This window comes from Aotus nancymaae, unplaced genomic scaffold, assembly GCF_030222135.1.
Source record: "Aotus nancymaae isolate 86718 unplaced genomic scaffold, 86718_ANA_hifiasm-v0.15.2.pri h1tg000077l, whole genome shotgun sequence".
In the NCBI taxonomy this organism is placed as follows: domain Eukaryota; kingdom Metazoa; phylum Chordata; class Mammalia; order Primates; family Aotidae; genus Aotus; species Aotus nancymaae.
The window spans coordinates 8,903,420-8,925,242 of record NW_026988492.1 but is presented as its reverse complement, the minus strand read 5'-3'; the positions used below and the strand labels follow the sequence as shown (position 1 = coordinate 8,925,242).

Here is a 21,823-nt window from a genome sequence, read left to right as displayed (position 1 = left end):
AAAATATTGCAGAATTATAATACCGTTAATAAGTCAGCTTAATCTTTACATACGTGAGGTGGTTCATTAATAGAACTCCTAAATCTAGGGTTCTAGAAGAGTTAAGTGACTAGTTAGTGAGAATAAGATGCTCATCTCCAGCAGAGCAGACATTCTCCATCCCTCACTACATTTCTATATAAAATTAAGAATCTGAATAATATTATTGCAACCTGGTATAGGACTTCCATAGCCATATGTGGTAAGACTAGAGTGTCACCTCCAGATATGTCACCTTTGCTGCCATGCTGCCTTAAGCCACTAAAAGCTTGTTTGATATTCCTCCAGCCAGCTTGTGATCAGACGTGCTCTAATAATGAATAATGGCTTTTTAAAAATACTGGTATATTTCAGCTCATCTTGATAGGAACCAAAAACTGTTTTATCTATGTGTTATAAAGTATGAGCAGAGCAAAAGAAAAAACATGTTGTGTGTTTAAAGTCAGAGAATGTTCTTCAATTCTGTGTTTTTAACAGGCCAATCTAAGAAAATGACTGCGAACTGTCACTAAATCATTTTTTAAAGTTTGGCTCTCTGGGAAAAAATTATTGTAACTTTTCACCTCAGGCTATATATCTAATTTTTTTTTAATAAATGAATACCCACATCATTTTGAAAAACAGCCAAGAGATAATTAGATGCCACCTCTGAGTTTTCCTTATTCTCCTAGCAAATAAATATGCATTTTTGTTGTTTGGCTGTATCCGTAGTTGGTGAGCAGTCATACACAGAAGACATGCTTACAGTGTTCCGCATAATAGCTCACTCTCTCCAACAAAGACCTTACTCTCAAGACATCGTTGGTATCACCAAGTGTATTCGCATGTACTTCTGTTATGGTGTCCTGTTTTGATAACTGCTCACATATAAGCGAGATGACTGGGCATGTGGGTATAATCTAACTCCCTGGACTAGAACAAAATGAACTGGCTTTTGAGGACTCTAATATATGCAAAATAACAGCCCAAGGAAAATGATAGAAGTAGACCGCCGATATGTAATGATAATGTCCAAGAAACAAGTGATAGTCCAGAGGGTATATCTGTGGGTCTCACCTCCCACACAGGCTGCTTTATCCTCCTGCTTCTCCTGCCACAACTAGGAGAGAGATGGGCAGGCTGGAACAGCACCTTACCTAAACTTACCAGTATTGTTAAAAAACTAAAAGTTTTGTTTTCAAGGATCTGGGTATTAGTTCAAAGTACCCAAATCAGAGAGTGGCAAAAAGCTACAAGCCTATGACCTACAGGATAGGTAGAGGTGTAAGCTGGCCCTGAGGCATTGGCATTCAGTTGGCAGGAAAAGGAGGGCCACAGGAGTAGTTGTGCAGTTTAGAATGGGGATGGGAACTGGCAGTTGCCACTTGAGAAGGTCAGAGAAGACTGTGAGTCAGATCCCCTAAACAGTAAGACACCCCCACGAGGTCAGGAGTTCAAGACCAGCCTGACCAACATGGTAAAACCCCATCTCTATTAAAAATACAAAAATTAGCCAGGCATGGTGGCACACACCTGTAATCCCAGCTACTCAGGAGGCTGAGGCAGGAGAATTGCTTGAACCCAGGAGGTGGAGGTTGCATTGAGTCAAGATTGCGCCACTGCACTCCAGCCTGTGTGACAGCAAGACTGTCTCAAAAAAAAAAAAAAAAAAAAAACAGTAAGGCATCTATCTCCTAAGTTCTAAGGACACTCAGAGGGTAGGACAAGCACCTACCCTTAGCTTTTCACTCAAATAAACTCGAGAACAGAGATATCCCAGAGTAGACACAAGAGGTCAAATCCAGGGCAAGCATGAGAATTAAGGGTACGACGGCTCAGGCTTGTAATCCCAGCTACTCGGGAGTCTGAAGTGAGAGAGTTACAGCCCAGGAATTCAAGACCAGCCTAGGTAACATGACAAGACCCCATATCTTAATAAAAAGAGAGAGAGAATTGAACATGTCCATAGGAGCTAAAGGAGGGAGGCAGTGTAAGGCAGAGAGGACTCCTTTGGAATTGTCCTGTCCACAAGCTCAGAACTCTGCAGCACTTTTTAAGTCAAGAGCCAGTGCAAAACAGCCAGCCTGGCTGAGGGCAAACAAGGTGACTGGTGGAAACGGCAACTTCCAGAAGGCAGGTTGCAACCATGACTAGAGTGAGTCTGCCTTTAACATGCAGCAGTGAAAATTCCTCTACTAAGATTTCCCATAGGTCACTCAATTGCTTGAAGGTCATAGTCTTAGGAGGAAATGGAAATATACAGAAACCAAAAAACTGATTTATTAAAGAAAAAATTATAGTAACACGTGCATTTCTGTTTTTGCTAATATTTGATTTAGACGTGATACTTCTGCAAATTATACTCTGCTTGTATACTTAAGTAAAACAGTGTAATTAAAATAAGAATAATACTGAAATTTAATTTTCTAAAGCAGTTTTCCCTGGCAATGAGTTTTAAATCTGTCTTCTGAATGCAAAATATTTGAGATGTTAGGTGATTCATTATCCAAAAAAAAGTGCATTTCTGATAAACCAAAACACATAATGATGTTATTACCACAACTGCAATATAAATAAATATCTTACCTTCTGGCTATTTAATACAGCAATAACCTTTACAAGCTAATATTTACCATACACATCATACAAAATAGCCACAAACCTAATTATGCTAGTGCCCACATTGATATGCTGCTGATAATTTGTGATTATAAATGTTTATGTCACTTTTGTAATTAAGGGGTTAGGATGATGTTAGTAGACAGTGTTTATAGTCTCCCAAAGGAAAAAAAAAATCACAGATCCATTAGAGGGCAAATAAATATATGCCTCTCTGAAATATTTACATGCTGATAAGCTCATGGGAAGTTTGCTCTTAAAAAAAATAGTCTGAAGGAATTTAAGCAGAGCAATCATAGTCTGTTGAATACAATACATTCATCATCATTTTCATTTTCTGGCTGGCCACCTTGCATTGCAATATCTTAAGTGAGACACCCCTTAAGACTAGTCAACACTATGACTTTAGATTATCCTGGTGAAGAAAAAATGTCAAGAAGCTAACACTACAGCAGATTCGATTTTCGGAAATTCTGAAAATTCAATGCATTTTGATTTTTTAAATCTCTGTAATATACACACACCGACGTGCATATTTATAATTTTACATCAATGCTACCATACCATACATTCCAGGATTCTTTCTTTTCTTTTTCTTTTTTTTTTTTGAGACAGAGTCTTGCTCTGTCACCCAGGCTGGCATGCAGTGGCACAATCTCAGCTCACTGCAACCTCTGCCTTCCAGGTTCAAGTGATTCTCTGGCCTCAGCCTCACTAGTAGCTGGGATCACAGGCATGTGCCAATATACCCAGCTAATGTTTGCATTTTTAGTAGAGATGGGGTTTCACCATGTTGGCCAGGCTGATCTCAAACTCCTGGCCTCAAGTAATCCACCTGCCTCGGCCGCCCAAAGTGTTGAGCTCACAAGTGTGAGCCACCGTGCCTGTCCCATTCCAGGACTCTCATTTAATGTAGTGTTTTGTTTTCTTTTCCTCTTTTTTTTTCCTGTTTCCTCCCCTCTGTTCCCCTTCTCAACCCATATTGCTTACCCTCAACCAAGGGAACTCTTGTTATAGAACATGTATTTTTTGCAGATTTACATACATGCATGTATATACATAACAGAGATTTTCATCATTGTTTTATATAAATAGTATAATAATATGATCATAATATAAACACTTAAGCAACTTGCTTTTCTCAGTACCTTTGCAGGAATCTCTGCACATCAACTACTATAGCCATCATTTATTATTTTTAATGGCTGCATAATCCTTTGTGAATCACAATAATTATGTAACCTTTTCCCTGTTGTTAGGTATTCTCTTTGTTTCCATTTTTTGCTACCATGAAAAATTTCGCAGTAAATATCTTTGAAAATGTACTTGTATACTGGAATTTTAATATTATGGGATAAATCCCCAGGGATAAAGTTATTGAGTTACAAGATATTTTTGGTCTTAACAGATTGCTTTACTAAAAGGCTCTAGCAATTGACATTTTTTTCAACAATTTGGGAGCATACACTTGTCCTGACATCCTGTCCATCAGTGATATCCTTCTTTTTAATCTTTGCTAATGTGTCTGGAGTAAAATGGCATCTTATTTTCATTTATATTCTTTTATCTGCTAGTTAATTCAGGTGCCTTCCCTGAATTTGGTGTTTGGATTTGCTCATCTTGAATTTTCTACTTAAATCTTTTGCTCACTTTTCTGTTAGTCTATTTTTTTGGTAGTTATTTGTAAGCGCTCTTTGCATATTAAAAATATGAACCTTTTGTTTATATCTGTGTTGTAAATATAACCTTCCAAGTCTATCCTGTGTCTTTTGACCTTGTTGCCAAAAAAGGTTTTTGCCTATATTTAATAGGAAATATGTTTATCTTTTTTATGACTTCTGAGTTTTGATTAAAACATTCATACCCCTAGATTGTTCATGAATTATCCCAGATTTTCTTCCAACAGCTTTATTATTTCTTTTATTTACATTTATCTTTAAAGCATCAGGGATTTATTTTTATATGTGGTGACAATAGTGATCCAGTTCACAGAAGTGTATGAGTATCTACTATTCACTTAGCACTACATCTCTAAGCTGAAATGAAATCACAATTTTTGCATCTCCAAACACTACCACATTTAGACCACCAGTGAAATGACACAAGGACATCAAAACCTAAGTCATGATCCCCACCATCCAGAGACTTCTAGTTCCACTATTTAAAATAAACACAATCACAGCAAAAAATAGTAAGTGGCAAGATGGTGGTGTTACATTCTATATTAGTTTTCCAGGGCTGCCATAGCAAAGTACCATAGACTGAGTGACTTAAACAGCAGAAACTTACTTTCTCACAGTTCTGGAGGCTAGAAGGTCAAGATCAAGATGTTAGCAAGGTTGTTTTCCTCTGGGGACTTTTTCCTTGGCTTTAGATGCTCATATTCTCATGGTCTTCTATTTGCATGTGTCTGTCTTAATCTCCTGTTCTTATAAGGACAGCAGTCACATTAGATTAGGACCCACTTTAATGACATCATTTTAACTTAATTACCTCGCTAAAGACCCTATCTCCAAATAGAGTCACATTCTGAGGTACTGAAGGTTAAGATTTCAACATGTGAATTTCAAGGTTACACAATTCAGCCTGTTAGATGTTTCAAATGGTTTGTGCAACTAGCAAGTACCATTTATGCTCAATGAGACAGAGAGAACTGGGGAGTCAGTGAAAGCTTCATGAAAAAGATAGGATTGAAGGTGGACATTGAACAAGCTTAAGATTTCAGTGAGGCTATGAAAAGCTTTTCTCTGAGAAGGTGAGAAAAAGCAAAGTTACAGCTATAAATGTTGTGTATCAGTGAGATAACTGGACTAACAAGAGGAGATAGTTCCTTCGAGGGAAATGGGAGATAAAATTGAAATTGCTAAGATTATAAATAACCTAGTCAGAAGTTTAAACTTGATGAAGAAGAAAAAAAGACATCATCATAAATTTTTGAAACTTGAAATTTCACAATTAAAGTGGTATTTAAGAAAGGAAAATCTGGTTTTCATTTGTGAGATAAAGCATAGAAACCAGATTAAGACTCTACCACAGTTATTAAATGAGTCATTTCAACCAGAGTGATTGCAATGGCAAATGAGACTAAGTGGTGGGTGAATATTAGATATTTCAAAGAATGTGTCAAAACAATGGACAGAAGTTAATGATTGTCTGTAGGAAATGAAGAAGAGGCACATGGCAAAGGTGATACCAGTGTTTTCAACTTGGGAGGCAGAAATAATGCTGCCTTTGAGGTTGTAGTGTACAGAATCTTAGATGAAGAAGAAAGATGACTGTGGCTTCATTTGAGTCTGAGAGAGAAGTATTCAGTAAGAAGTAAGAAATTAGGGCAGGAGCTCCTGTGGGATGGGAGGGTCAAACCTGAGGTGTGCGTTAGAAAGTCATGTGTATGGAGCACACCAGAAATTTCCAGGAGCTGAGGAGAGGATGATTCAATCTAGGAAGCAAGGGGAAGATCACTTAGTCATCTAGCAAACTTATTAAGCACTTACTATGTGTCAAGCATTTCTATAAGTACTGGGAATATAAAGAAAAATAAGATAAGGCATCTACGTTCAGAAACTTTATCCTGAGTCATGAAGACAAGGGGTGTTTAATAATGCCTAATGAGGATGGGTAAGAGACGATAGGGACTGATAAAGGACCTTAGGATTTGTTAATGAAAGGCACCCTTGACCTTCTATTAGGTTGGCGCAAAGGGAATTGTAGTTTTTGCCAAAACTACAATTCCCTTTGCGCCAACCTAATAGAAAACATTTTCAATAGAGAAATCAGATTGAATGAGGGAACATTTGATGAAAAAATGAATACAAGGTCAAGAATGCCTTTATTCCCAGAACCTTTTTTTGTTTTTCACTCTCTTGGCAATTATTTAGCTTCTTGGCCATCTTCATTTTCATTAATTTGTATTACAATAGTAATGTTCTGATATTTTAATTCAGATTTTAAATAATATTAAAGCCAAGTTAAAATTTAGTCACACACCACATTCATGTTTCTAAAAATATTAATAACATCTAATAACTTATACCATATTTTTATGTTTCTTACCATTCAGATTCAAATGAGTAATATAAATGGATATGACAAATGCATTTTGAAATGAGAAAATTTTGCAAGAGCCAATAGAAGCTATTTAATAATCAGCACTGGGAGAGATGATAATGAGAAGGAAAAAAAGACCACTATTTATGGTGGTGGCAAGAATTCAGGCCTTACCCTCTTTCCTCGTGTCTGTGACAGTCTAAGATAGATCAGAAATGGCTCAGATATTTGGACTCCCTCCACCACCTCCATTTATTCCTTGAAGAAGGGAGAGAGAGAATGGGAGATGAACCTCCAGGGATGGGTCAGACAAGTGCTTTCCCTGTTGTCTGTTACTAATCTGTACTAACATGGTCTCATTGACAAAGATCTCTTTTTTATGTTTTATTCCAAAAAGGACAGTAATGTGTGATTGTTGAGGTTTCTCTGATAAGCATTGATCCATGCACTGCACCTCTATGAAGTATTCCCAATAAGCTGATCTCCTTTGTCACCTAGTGATTTCCCATACCTTTGGAATGAATAAGCTGGATAATGTCAGAATATGAATGCTGCTATGATCAATATCTTCACCTAGTGGGCTGGTCAGAGAACTAGAAAGTTAGATGTCTGTGAGTCTTTCACCCTTGGCTGAAGCTGATTTGCACTGCCAATCACAGTTGTTTACATATAATAAATATAAATCTTCATTGGTTTGATTAGTATAGTTTGGGACAACTCCGTTTCTCTGTATATTTCTACATCTGGGAATTAGGAATCATCACTGCCCCTTTACTGTAGGCAAGAATGAGCTATTACTGCTTTTAAAGTCCTTCTTACAAATATATGCTCAGATGTATTGAATGAAGCTTTCCAATTAGCACCATACCCAGCCCACCACTTTTATCCTGATCTATCTGTCGAGCAGACGTGTTTGCACAAATGCAGTCGGTGGATGGGGTGGTCAAGAATCATGAAAAAAATAGAAATATTTAGTTAGGTCTATTAGCTCTGTAAATATAAAGCCACTTGTAATGAACATGAACATCCAAGTGTACAGATCACTAGAAGCTCTGACAGCATTGCTCCAGGTTTCGGATCTTGGCTATATTAACAGAAAGAGTAGGAAAAGATGATAAAATTTATTCTTAATTGGTCACTGTTTTAATGTCATATCTGAAAATGCTACTGGTTTGAGGTTCTAAATTTTGGAGAAAGAATAGATTAGGCTTTTTAGAAAGAGTCAACTCTGCAAATGAGCAGTCTCTTCATCTGAGGCCATAACATATGAGGTGGTACTTAAAAATGAAGATCATGCAGTGCTTGGACAGGTGGGTCACATGTGAGGCTGGTACAAGGGGGAGGGAAGGGACAGCAGAGGTTCTGTGAGTCTAACACTCCTTTTTAATTTTTTTCTGGCAGCTTTGACCCTGACCTTATCCATTCTCTGAACTGCTCTACTCGATTTCCACATGACCAAACTATGCATCTTTTTCTTTTCTTTCTGTTTTCTTTCTTTCTTTCTGTTTGAGATGGAGTTTCATTCTTGTCTCCCAGGCTGGAGTGCAGTGGCGCAGTCTCAGCTCACTGCACCTCTGCCTCCCGGGTTCAAGTGATTCTCCTTCTTCAGCCTCCCAAGTAGCTAGAATTACAGGTGCCTGCCACCACACCTGGCTAATTTTTTTGTATTTTTAGTAGAGATGGAGTTTCACCATGTTGGCCGAGCTGGTCTCAAACTCCTGACCTCAAGTGATCTGCCTGCCTTGGCCTCCTCTCAAAGTGCTGGGATTATAGGCGTGAGCCACTGCACCCAGCTGCATTTCTTTTCTTCCTTTTGTTTTCTTCCCCTTAGCTCTCAAAGCCCTAGACCACCAGGAAAGGTGGTGAGGAGTAGGATAAGGGTTGGTTGTGCAACAAAAGTATTTCCTTTTTCTCCAGCTTTAGCCTCAGTTGTATGTATATAATTTCTTATTTATCCCAAAAGGAAAATATCACTTGATAATAGTCTTTGTAATTGAATACTTGTTTATGATCACCTTTCTTATAGGTATTTCTAAAGGAGAAGAGCCAAAAATATTGAGACCCCCAAGACGACCCCGGAAACCCAAAACATTAAATAACCCTGAAGACTCCACATACTATTATCTACTACATGTAAGTGGTTCACTCTTACTATTAGATGGGAGCCATCACATCCACTAATGGCCAGTGTGAAAACTGTGGCTAGATTAGGCGACTGGCACAAAGGAAGGCTTGGCAAGACAGAGATGTCCTTGGTCTCCTCTTCAATGCCCTCCCCTGGCCTGGGCACTTGGATCTCCTCCAGCCCTTCTTCCTCACATTCAAGCCTCTCCCATAGTAGTACCTACAACGTCCTCCTTGTAGCTTTCTCTGCTAGTCCATTAGTCTAAGCTAATATGAAAATATCAACTCAGAAAGGGAAACCCATCATAGCAGGAACCCTCCAGAGAGAAGCTTTGGTGTAAATGGGTGGGTTATGATAAAACTAGAAGAAAAGGAAAAAGGGGGAGAAATAGACATTTATTGAGCATCTTTTAAATTCCAGGCCTAGAATGAGGCTCATTCACTTCCACTGTGATAGCTAATCCTTGAAAAAGCCCTGAATGCACTATCCATATCTCTCAGATCAGGATTCTGAGACACAGATGAGCATGTCTCAGCTGCCAGGCCATTTGTTTTACTGAGGTCTTCTGACCCCACAGCTCCTGCTCACTCACAACATTAGGACTCATTTTCCTCATCCTTGCTATCCTGGCCTTCCAAACATGTTCCTGTTCTCCATGCATGCCACTGTCAACCACATGGTTTCCTAAACCAAGAACCTGGGAGTCATTCTGGATCTTGTCTTCTCTCATACCTGTAATCCATCAGTGTCTCTAAACTGTGGCTTCTACCTGCAAGAGCTCACTCCAACTCATTTCCCTCCTGTAACCTCACAGCAATTATCATATTTCAGACTATCATCATTTCCCATTCTGGAATATTTCAGGTACCACCTAACTGTCTAATTGCATCCTGTCCAGCCTGCATGTGAAAATGTCTCTAAACCATACCTTTGAGCATACTCCTCCCTTAATTGTTCCTTTAATGGCTCAGCAGCTCCTTCAGGATGAAGTCCTAATTCCTTCCAAGGCCTTCTTCATTGGACCTGCGACTGCCCTTCAGCCTCTTTTCTCACCCTCTTCTTGTCCTTGAGCCACAGTGAACTGCTTGAAACTCTGCAGGTGAGCTGCATTCCCTCATGCTCCCAAGGCATTTGCTGCCACTGGCTGGTCCTCTATTTGCAATATTTATTCACTCTTCCAGTCCTCACTGCCACAGTGAGAGACCAGCACTACCCTATGCTCTGGAGAACCCAGAAGATGTGTCGAAACCCAGAGAATCAGTTGGAAATAAGTTTTCCACGTCGCAGGCAAAAAATGAAGCTCATACTTGACCTTCAAGTTAGCCAGTCTTCTCTAGTTCTTTCCCTTCTCTCTAGTGATTTCTTTTCAGTTTCCTCAGAGGGTTGTCTCCCTCTGGGTGTTGCTCAGGATTCGATCTTCCATTCTCTTCCCCTCTCATTTCCTTTAGACAATCCCATTAGCTACCATGACCTCAGTGACTGCTGATTTCTGAATCTTTATCACTGGCTTAAATCTCTCTGTAGCTCCCGACTCAAATATCAAACTACCTAATGTTTGTTTTACATATTCTACATGGATAACACAGGCATTCATGTATACATATAGAGAGATATATACACACACATACACATCCATACATGGCTGTACACACAGCTTCGTTGAGATATAAGTTGCATGCCATAAAATTCACCCATCTAAATATACATTAAATGGTTTTTAGTACAATCATTTAATCACAGTCAGTTTTACAACATTTTCATCACCTTAAGAAACCCATTAGAAGTCACTTCCTACCTCCCACCCCCTGCCCCAAGCCCTAGGCAATCACCAATCTAGTTTTCTGTTTCTATCAATTTGCCTATTCTGAACATTTTCTATAAATAGAATCACACAATATGTGGTCTTTTTTGAATAGTCAACTAATTGTACAAGCCAATAATCTGACTATTACCTTGACTTCTCCCTCATTCTCATCTTCCATATTCAAAAATCTAAATCCAAATATCTCTTGAGTTTCTGTTTCTCTCCATGCCGTATGCTAATAACCTCTTCCAGGCCAGCATGTCTTGTCAGTTATTTCTGAGTCACTTCTCTTACTGGTCACTTGGGCTCTTGTTTTTCCCCCTTCTAAATAATATATTTTCTACACTGTGGCTAGAGTTTTATTTCTAAAATTAATATCCAATTATACTATCCTCCCATGGATGGAACTTTTCCATTACTTCCCACTGTCCTAAGATATGAAGGGCTGTCAAAATCTGGGCCCTGCTCACCTTTCCAGCCTCTGTGCTTGATATTCATTCATTCACTCCTCCAAACTCTCGACTCCACCCCTCCTTTCCAGTCACCTGCTTTCTCCTCTTCAAATTGTCCATGAACATTTGTCCGTGGACATGCCCTTTTGTCACCCTGGAACACACATCCTCTTTCTATTCTCATCTTTTCATGATCAAAACACCCTCAGTCTAGATGTCTTTTTCTTCAGGAAAACTTCTTGTCATTCTGAAATCCCAAGACAGCTCTTCCTGTATCCTCCCTAAGCAGCCCATACTTCCCTTTTATGACACTTTATCATGCTAAAGAAGGATTGGTATGGCTTCCACGAAGTCAAGGAGTTTGCCTGTTGCATTCAACCTGACACATAGCAGGCATGCAATAAATATTTATTGTACCAATGAGAGCAATGAAATAAAAGAATGAAAAACAAACCGGAGTAAATTGAGAAAAATCTAAAATTCCAGATACTGCCTTTGACAGTCACTTTATAACGGAAGCTGGTTAAGAAATGACATTGATTTTTTCCTGTGCTGCTCAAATAATCTAAAAAGCAGCAAATAAACTGACATTTGTTTATGCAGTTAAACGGAACAGCAGAAACAAGATAAGAAATTACCAAACATTCCCTACTAACCCCGAATTTAAGTAGTAAATGATACTCAATGGTCTTTATTAAGTGCAACTGAAATGACAAGTGATTGTGATGGCTTCAACAGCAGATAGTATTCCCAGTATGAGAAATTGTAAAAGACTTGAGCTGAAGTGAAATGTTTATTACTAACAACCAATGAGAACTATGGAGCAAATTCCGAGCCTTACAAATAAGTTCCATCCCCAAGAAGCTTACTTTGTCATCAGACTATTATTTTTTAGTGACTGTATTTCCATATATCCTAAGTTATTAGGAATAGGATCCTTTTTTGTAACTCTGAGTCTTGAAATCTTATGGCTTCAATGAAAAATAAAACACAGAAAAGGAGTATATTACTACAAGTGAAAACATACCATGTGTTCGTAGTTATCTGGCCCTTCCCAGGATTTGAGGCATTACACATAGTGAAAAGTGTGGCTGTAATGGGGCCCCACTCCCTTCAACCACCAAACACTTTCTATAATTTTAAATCGTTTTTATGAAAATCTTTCTAAAATATATTATACTACATACTTAAAACCCTTTCTTGATGACCCAGGGTCACTTTAGCGAATGAAAATGTTTCTTACTTTTTTAATGTTTTATTTTCCATTTTTATGGATATATACTAGTTGTATATGTTTATGGAGTGCATGTGATATTTCGATACAAGTATACAATGTGTAATGATCAAATCAGGGTAACTGAAGTATCTGTCATTTATTCTTTGTTAGGAACATCCCAATTCCACTGTTTTAGTTATTTTGAAATATACAATACATTATTGTGAATTTATATTGTAGCACTATTCAAAATGTTTGTACTTGATTCATGTTACTGAAACACCAGTGGTTTGGTTGAGGTCCTGCTGCACGCTGCACGGAAAGCCAATCACTGAGCCAACGAGTATTGCCAAGAAAGAAGGCTTTAATCAGGTGCTGCAGCTGAGGAGATGAGAGCTCAGTCTAAAATCCATCTCCCTGACTAACACCAGGGTTTATATAGCAGGGAGGAAATGTAACAATGTTTAAGAAAACAAGATCTAGGGAGGGGCAAGGAAGTAATCATGGTGAAAGAGTACAGTGATCTGGTGAGTTTCAGTTCTTTAATACTTTTTTGAGAGGCCTGAAAATTATTTCCTGAGGAAAGAACTCAGATAAAACAAATATAAATTTCAAGCTTTAGGACCAGAAGGGTCAGTTTCTATGTTTATCAAAAAGAACACTCTATGGGGCAATTGCATTGGTTTCATTTGGATCTATACTTAACCAGAGAGGATTCCTGACCACCATGTCTAAGGCAACACCCTATCTCTCTGTATGCCCCTGGCCTGCTTCATTTTTCTTTAGTGCATTTTGTATTTTTTGTGTGTTTGTTTTTTGAGACAGAGTCTCACTTTGATGTCCAGGCTGGAGTGCAATGGCACGATCTTGGCTCACTACAACCTCTGCCTCCCGGTTTCAAGCAATTCTCCTGCCGCAACCTCCCAAGTAGCTGTGATTACAGGCACCTGCCACAATGCCTAGTTAATTTTTTTGTATTTTTAGTACAGACGGGATTTTACCATGTTGGCCAGGCTAGTCCCGAACTCCTGACCTCAGGTGATCTGCCCGCCTTGGCCTCCCAAAGTGCTGGGATTACAGGCATAAGCCATCATACCCGGCCCTCTTCAGTGCATTTATAAATATTTATTTGTCTACTTGTCTCCTGCCTGACCTCCCCATCTAAACTAGAAGCTTTTTGGAGCCAGGACCTTTGCTTACTATTACAGCCATACTCCTTGGAACACTGTGCTGCTAACATCGCAGCTAGAAGACTGTTAAATAATAGACTCCCGTAGTACAGTACCCGCAGGGGCTGTTGAATTGTGGAAAATTATTTCCTTCACATTTGTCCAATACAAACATCTCTGCTTTCAGTTGTTTTGCTATTTTTATAGTTTTTTTTTTTTTTCCTCCTTAGATGTCACTTCTTAAAATGGTCATTCTGGCGGCCTTAACGTCAATATTGGCTCTTTCCTGTGACTTGATGCTCTGTATCTCTTATGTCCAGGAAATGTTGCTGCTGCTGTGTCCAAAATAAGAGTGAACCAAGCCACAGAAGCGTGCCTGTGGAGGAGAGCATTAGAGGAGTGCGAGTGCCCTGTTGTGCTGCCCAGGCTAACACTCAAAGCTGTGCGACATTAGCAAAAGTGACTCAGGGCCAAGTTTCCTCAAAACAAAAACGAGTAATTGAACATAATCCTATCAGAGATCCCTTCCAATTTTATAATTCTCTCCAGTACTTTCCCTGAACTACAGCGGTAGCTAGTTTGGCTGCTCCAAAGTCTCTTTTCTTCTTGATTTCTACGTTTTAGCTCCTTCTTCATCCATAAATAAATTGGTAGTGTATTACCAAAAGGAAAATAAGATTGTGCTCACCATGATGTAATGGATAGGAATTTTAATGTTTTCTCATAAAATATGTTTCTTTATGTTGGGTGGGGATGAAGGGGGAGTGTGATGTGCCTGATTAAGGAACAGGTTCTTCAAATTCTTCAGAATTAAGACATTATTCTTTAAAGGCTTCCTCAAGAAACACCCTCACCAGAAAATCTACTTGAGTCATGTTTGTCTCCTTTTTCTCTCTTTTCTCTACTCTGGTTCTACAAGAAATTGCCATGGGACATCTGCTTCTTTATTTTCATTTCAAATTTCAAGTTTTTAAGTTGTAATTTCAAAACTATAATTGAAAACATTGTACACCTTAGCAAAAAACATCCCCAGTATAAACTATATGTGATAAGTTTCTTATAAAATCCTCACCTTTGAGGGGTGATATGCTTCCCTTTTCATGACAAAGAGCAGGGATTAATACATCGTGCTCCCCTTTCAGCCCCAGCTGTTTAGAAACTAAGAGACAAATGTAAGCCTCCATCTCAACGCACCTACTTCCTTTGCCTCCTCTGTTTCTCATTTACAATGTCTACTTTATTACTTTGACTGTATAACTACTTCTGTCATGAGCCATCTTAAATAATTTTTGGAAAAACATATTATTGAATTACATTTCATTAGAATATTCTAACACAAGGCCAGGCACAGTGGCTCAGGCCTGTAATCCCAATACTTGGAGAGGCCGAGGTGGGTGGATCACTTGAGCTCAGGAGTTCGAGAGCAGCCTGGGGAACACAGTGAAACCTTGTCTCCACAAAAATACAAAAATTAGCCAGGTCTGATAGGTCATGGCTATAGTCCCAGCTATAAAGGTGGCTGAGGTGGGAGGACCACTTGAGCCAGGAGGCAGAAGTTGCAGGAGATTGCACTGCTGCACTCTGGCCTGGGTCACAGAGTGAGACCCTGTCCCAAAAAAAAAGAAAAAAGAATATTTTAACACAGGAAAGAGTGAAAGAAGTGTGGGACAATATGTCCTCTTCTAGGAATTCCTATAACTGAGAACCAATTTATATACACCACATCCCAGAGGGAAGTGCTGATCTGGTATATATAAATAGGATCCTCACCAGCCTGAGAATTCAAGGGCAGAACATTATTTGATTCTTGGTTGTATAAAGGGCATCTCTGTCACTCAACATAGTGCCATCACTTAAGCATAACTTTGAACTATAGACAGTTGTTACCTAGAACAAAAGGGACTTTTTTTTTCAGGTAAAGGATGAGGGAGGCAGGACCTCTGTAGGAAATTACTACTGAAATCATGTTAAAATAGCAACAGTCACCACAACAAATACCACCCCAGTCCCAGAGATCATTAACTGAACTGCTAGTGGCCACTGTTCCTATGCTGGCAATGTAATTATTAGTAAGGACCTCTTAGCCTAGGGCATTGGATCAAGAATGTGAAGTGATGGGAAGTGGGAGGGAGGAATGTAATTGATATCCTGCCCTTACATTGTTCTTTCCTGAATGGTCTCCTCGCAGACTTGATGCAAGGAAGCACTCACTTCTACCTCATTCACCCGTTAAAATGCCAACCAATAAGAGTAAAAAAGCCATGCACTGTTTCACTCATCCACCATTTTAGAGTACAACAAATGATAAATTCTGAAAAAAGCATGACTTACTATGTCTCTAAAAATACTGTGGAAAAGCCTCAGTATTTATAAACCATTGTTAATTGCCATTTTTATTATATTACACTTTTATGGTACCAGCTAACTTGATAACTGCTATAAGGTTTCCACAGTTATGTTTTCAGCTTGTTCAAAGTGAGTATGGTGTCTTTTTTTTCAGCCTAAAAGACATATATGCTGTGGCAACAGGTAAATACATGAGCTTAAATATATTGAAGTAGCACACACACAGAAACAGACTACTAATGCTACAGTACACAGACCATCTTGGTTTGTATTTAAGGTGAAACTTATATGCAAAGGACCATTTTGTGACTGTTCAAATTGAAGTATCGATTAAAATATATCTAATTATTTCCATACTTGACTATCTTAATTTGTTCTGACCTTGTTACGTAAAGTTCTCAACTATGAAAACATAGTTCAAATGAAAACATATATCATTTTGCTGCCACGTTTATGTCATAAATGGGCTCCTATAGGTTTATGAAGTCACAATTCCATTCTTTTTGTGGACTGTTGCATCTGCCCTCCATATTCACCCACGTGTTTTACCTGCAAACTAAGAAGCAAGACATCAAAGCAGCCTAATTAACCTGCTTACATCACAACTGCATTTGTAGTAGAGAAATGGGCTTCCCAGAACTTTTATAATTTGCTCCCTTTTGTAGTAAATAGATCTTATGTAACCTTGTCTATATTGGTCACTGTGTGGTAAATACATTTTTTATATGGAATGCAAAGATTCATTTCAGTTTAGGCATGGTAAAAATAATCCAAAGTTTACAATTAATAAAATTTCAGTAAATTATATTTCTTTCAATTTTTAAAATACTGTATCCATTTGCTTATTTCTAACAGTATTTTAAGAATAAATGTATTTACATATTAAGATTAGAGTGCTATATCAATTATGTTATATTAAGATCATAATATTATATAGATCTTTTGAATTCTTCTTTCCCTTCAGAAATCAATCCAAGAAGAAAAACGAAGACCAAGGAAAGACAGGTAATTATTACTTCTCGATTTCAATAAGTTATTCAAACAAAAATAAAAATCTGTGTGTTCAAATTATTATTTTAAGTCACCTATTTTATATGGATAGACCTGGAAAGTAATGTTCACTCAATACATTTATATTACAAATATGTGATTTATATATAATTTATAAGATCCTGCCTATTGTGGCCGGGTGCACTGGCTAACACTTGTAATCCCAGCACTTTGGGAGGCTGAGGCAGGCAGATCAAGAGGTCAAGAGATCGAGACCACTCTGGTCAACATGGTGAAACTCCATCTCTACTAAAAATACAAAAAATTAGAAAAAATTAGCCAGGCCTGTTGTGGATGCCTGTAATCCCAGCTACTCAGAAGGCTGAAGCAGGAGAATCGCTTGAACACGAGAGATGGAGGTTGCAGTGAGCCAAGACTGCACCATTGCACTCTAGCCTCACGACAGAGCAAGACTCTGTCCCAAAGGAAAAAAAAAAAAAAAAAGATCCTGCCTATTGGAAATCTATTGAGCCAGCATAAGCACTAAGAACTTAAATATGTTTTCAGTGAATTATACCCTCCCAATAGATAATTTGCTTTTTTGTTCCATGGAATGGTTTTGCTTGGGCAATTTGAACATGCCTGTATTCATGAATTTTCTTTCCCCAAACGCCTTTTTGCTTTTTCTCCTTCTACACATGCTAAATCTTGCTTCTTATAATTTAATGGATTTTTTTAAAGAAGATTAGGTTTATGTTACCTACAATTATGGCACACTTAAGTTCACATTTTTCTCCTTTTCTTGTATTTCTCACTGATATTTTACTCTTTTAATATACCACTGTTTTAATCCATGTTCATGTCAACCAATTTCCAGACAGTGAATGCTAAGAAGAAACAAGAGTGTTTCTTATTAAGCATGAGTGAACACAGTTCTTCATTTCTGAATCAGTGACAGCCTGAAAGTCCTTTCTAAATTTGTATCTGTAACTTGAAAATCATGTTTTCCTGGAATCACTGTAACACCTGGAGGTTTTCCAGACCTACCTGGTTTATCTCTTAGTAAGTCCTATCAGATTGTAGACACTGAGCACCATAGGAACCAGACTGTGCCCTGAGTAGAACCAAAAATTAAAATGGTTGAGGACACACCCTTATGTGTATGTCATGTGTGGGTGTTAAAATCTAGCACAGAAATTAATCTGCTAAAGAACAAAGGGTAGAGGGAGGACAGAATACTACTGATGAAAGAGCTAAGTTAAGATTATACATGTATCAATGTATTGAGGACTGATAAAATTTGAAAAGGCTATATATTAGTTCACAAAGGTGAGCTTTTCTGATAATGGCCTAAAGGTCAGTAGTGACGGCTGATCTGGACTGGCCAGACTGAAACAATGCAATCACTGGCTATTCTAGTAACCACTAGTTTGGTGCCAAGTTCAGTATGGTAGAACCAGGAAAATGTATTCCCACAGCTACTGTTCTATTCAAGGTAAGATATGAAGATTTTTCTTTTTTATTTATGGGATATACTTCTTTTCCCACATTTCAAGACTTTGTATTTCTAATGACATATACATGTTACTCCTAAATTATAGTAAATACTTAAAAAGAAAAAAACAAGTATCCTGTAAGTTTAAGTGAGTAGAAAATTAGATTGATGCAATGGTGTATTTATGTGTTCATTTACAGTCAGGGAAAATTATTAGATTTGGAAGATTTCTATTATAAGGAATTTTTGCCCAGTCGTTCTGGACCAAAGGAACATAGACCTAGTTTAAGAGAACGAAGACCACAGCGAGAACTCCAGAATCAATGTATTAAGGCTAATGAAAGGTAAAAAGCTAAACTTTAAAGTATAGCATTTGCAGTTTTATCCTCACAATTCCATTTCTTAAGCAATTTCACTTATTATATACAGATGAATGACAAAGCACTCTTACTGAATATTGTGCCTTTTGAGTGATATGTTGTTTAAAAGTAACCTCATGTACAGTGCTATGTTAGGGTAATCAGACACCTCAGTTTTCCTAGCAAAAACTGAGTTTATACCTGTTTTCTTGGTGTAATTATTAACAAAAACTCATTTTATTTAATACGAGTACTTCAGTTTGGATGATAAATTATTATATGGTCATCTAATTGTAAGCAATGTATCACATTCAAAATCTATATTCAAGCTCGACCAATGTAATTTTAATTACTTATTGGTTTCTTAATTATGCTTGTTAATTTCTCAGAATCAATGATGTCAGACCCAAAAACATTTGAGAGAAAGATTCATAGAAAAATGCATATTTTGAACTTGCATTCTCACTTGCCACCAACTTTGTGACATTAACTTATTTTGTAGCTTATTCAATACTTTGGGAATTTTTTTCTTTTCTCCCAGAATATTTGTGGAGTTTTGGGATCAGGGTACATAATAAAATAGAAACATAGCATATGAAAAATGGGATCAATGGCTGAAAACCAAAAGCTGTTCGTCCAAAATTCTAAACAAGTATCCTGTCAGCCTAGGGTCCTCAGAACCCTCACCCATTTTACAGCATGACATGATGGTGAAGAGAAGAAGTTTTAGAGTCACATGGTCTTAGGTTTGGATCCTGATTCTGCCCCTTAGTTGTCGAGTGACCTTGCTCATGTTAGCCGGCCTCTTTAAGCTACATTTCCATATCTGCAAAAGAATTTACTAATAACTGCCTCACCATGTTGTTGTAGAGATTAAATGTAGCAATAGGGTACTTAGGAGAGGCATAGGAAAGATGTTCTATCAGTGGTGTCTATTATCATCTTATTTGCTTTTTCAGAATCCCTCTGAACTATGATTTTTTTCCCTTTGTTTACAAAAGAAGATGTGCTCTTCCATCTTGGGATCCAGAACTGTAACATGTTGGAGCTTAGAGATGTTCTAGTCTAACCTCGGAGCTCTGTACAGGAGAACACTAAATGCCAGAAAGATTAAGCGATTTGCCCAAGATCACACATTAAGTTAGTGAACTAAAATCCCAGATGTCCACTCCCTGCCCATTTGCTTTTCGCTGACTTACCTGCTTCCCATTTTAATAGGTAACTCTGCCCCTCTCCAGTGTTTTCTTCCCCTTCCCCCAACTGGCAGACACACATCTGCTATGAAAGCATTCTATCCCTGAAATACTCCTGGTGTAGACTAAGTGATATCTATGGGTGTGTATTTCGTAGCCACTGGAATAAATGCTAGCAGCTAGCATTGTTGACTGCCCACATAGGGCTAGGCACTATGCCATTATCTCATTTAATCATCACAGTAACCACATGAGGCAGTTACTATTATTGCCCCATTTTATAGATGAGGAGGCTAAGTCTACAAAGTTTAGTGACTGCAAAAAGTCACCTAGATGATAAGTTCATGGATCCAGAATTTGAACACAGGGTTTTCTAAGTTTAGAGTTGATGGCCTTATCCATTACTCAGCATTTCCATACTGTGCAAAAGACCACGCTGGGCATTTGAAGAAGGTGGATAGAATGGTGCATAAGATATGATCCTTACATCCAAGACCTTCGTGCTAGAGGAAAAGTACACTGATACAGGAAAGCTGAACAAGGTAACTCAGAAAAGGGTTTTTCCTGAGGGAGATTACAGGGACAAAATAGCCTTCACAGGATCCTGAATTTAAAATAGAAAATAAAAACAAAACAGCAAAACAGTGCTATTGAAACAATTGGAGAAATTTGAGACTAAACTATGTGTCAGAAAATGTTTGTGCACAAAGAATATCTTTTTGTGTGTGTATACACGTTGCCCAAGAGGGTGTAAGCCTGGGAGAAAGAGACAACAGCAATAGTGAATTGAGTGCCTTTTGATTTTTTTAATTGACAAATAAAACGTATAAACTTATGATATAGAACATAATGTTTTAAGATATGTGTACATTGTGGAATGACTTGATCATGCATATTAACATATGAATTACCTCACATATTGATCTTTTTATGATGAAAATACTTAAAATCTACCCGCTGCAGTTTTCAAGTACACACTACGTTGTTATTAACTATAGTCACCATGTTGTACAATAGTTCCTCCTAACTGACATTTTGTATCCTTTGACTGACATCTCCCCAGTCCCCCCACCAGTCCCCTGGTAACCACTATTCTACTCACTGCTGCTTGTGCTTGTCCTTTTTTTGGCTTCCACGTATAAGTGAGATCACACTATATTTGTCTTTCTGCACCTGACTTCTTTCACTTAGCATTCTTTCCTCCAGGTTCATTCGTGATGTTGTCAACGGAAGGATTTCTTTCCTTTTTTAAGGTGGAAGAGTATTCCATTGTGTACATATATCACATGCTCTTTATCCATTCATCCATTGATGGACTCTTAAGTTGACTCCATATCTTGGCTCTTGTGAATAATGTTGCAATGAACATCTGAGTGCAGATATCTTTTTTTTTTTTTTTTTTTTTTTTGGAAAGAATCTTCCTCTGTCATCCAGGCTGGAGTGCAGTGGTAGAGCCGAGTGATCTTGGCTCACTGCAACCTCTGCCTCCCAGTTTCAAGCAATTCTCCTGCCTCAACCTCCCGAGTAGCTGGGACTACAGGGACACACCACCACGCCTCGCTGATTTTGTATTTTTAGTAGAGACAGGGTCTCACCATGCTGGCCAGGCTGGTCTCAAACTACTGACATCAAGAGATCTGGCCACCTCGACCTCCCAAAGTGTTGGGATTACAGGCATGAGCCACTGCACCCAGCCCAGATATCTTTTTTACATACTGATTTCATTTCCTTTGAATATATGCCCAGAAGTAGGATCATATAGTAGTTCTGCTTTTCATTTTTATTTTTATTTTTTGAGACACAGTCTCGCTCTGTCACCCAGGCTGGAGTTCAATGGCAATATCATGGCTCACTGCAAGCTTCACCTCTCAGGTTCAAGTGATTCTCCTGCCTTAGCCTCCCTAGTAGTTGGGATTACAGGCACCTGCCACCACACCCGTCTAATTTTTGTATTTTTAGTAGAGACGGGGTTCCACCATGCTGACCAGGC

General features: G+C 38.2%; 1 protein-coding gene across 11 annotated transcripts in view; it reads left to right on the top strand.

Moving 5' to 3' along the window:
• MYO3A (myosin IIIA) overlaps positions 1 to 21,823 on the top strand; it is a 234,307-nt gene that overhangs the window by 206,568 nt on the left and 5,916 nt on the right. For 6 of the 11 annotated variants that reach the window (XM_012450143.3, XM_012450146.3, XM_012450148.3 and 3 more), the window contains 3 exons: positions 8,711 to 8,817; positions 16,761 to 16,801; positions 18,482 to 18,625. In XM_012450143.3, the coding sequence (XP_012305566.3) occupies positions 8,711 to 8,817; positions 16,761 to 16,801; positions 18,482 to 18,625 (292 nt within the window). Of the gene's footprint in view, positions 1 to 8,710; positions 8,818 to 9,780; positions 9,909 to 13,770; positions 15,470 to 16,760; positions 16,802 to 18,481; positions 18,626 to 19,599; positions 21,034 to 21,823 lie in introns of those variants that run through there. The other 5 variants (XM_021665068.2, XR_002477556.2, XR_002477552.2 and 2 more) reach the window with 5 other exon arrangements.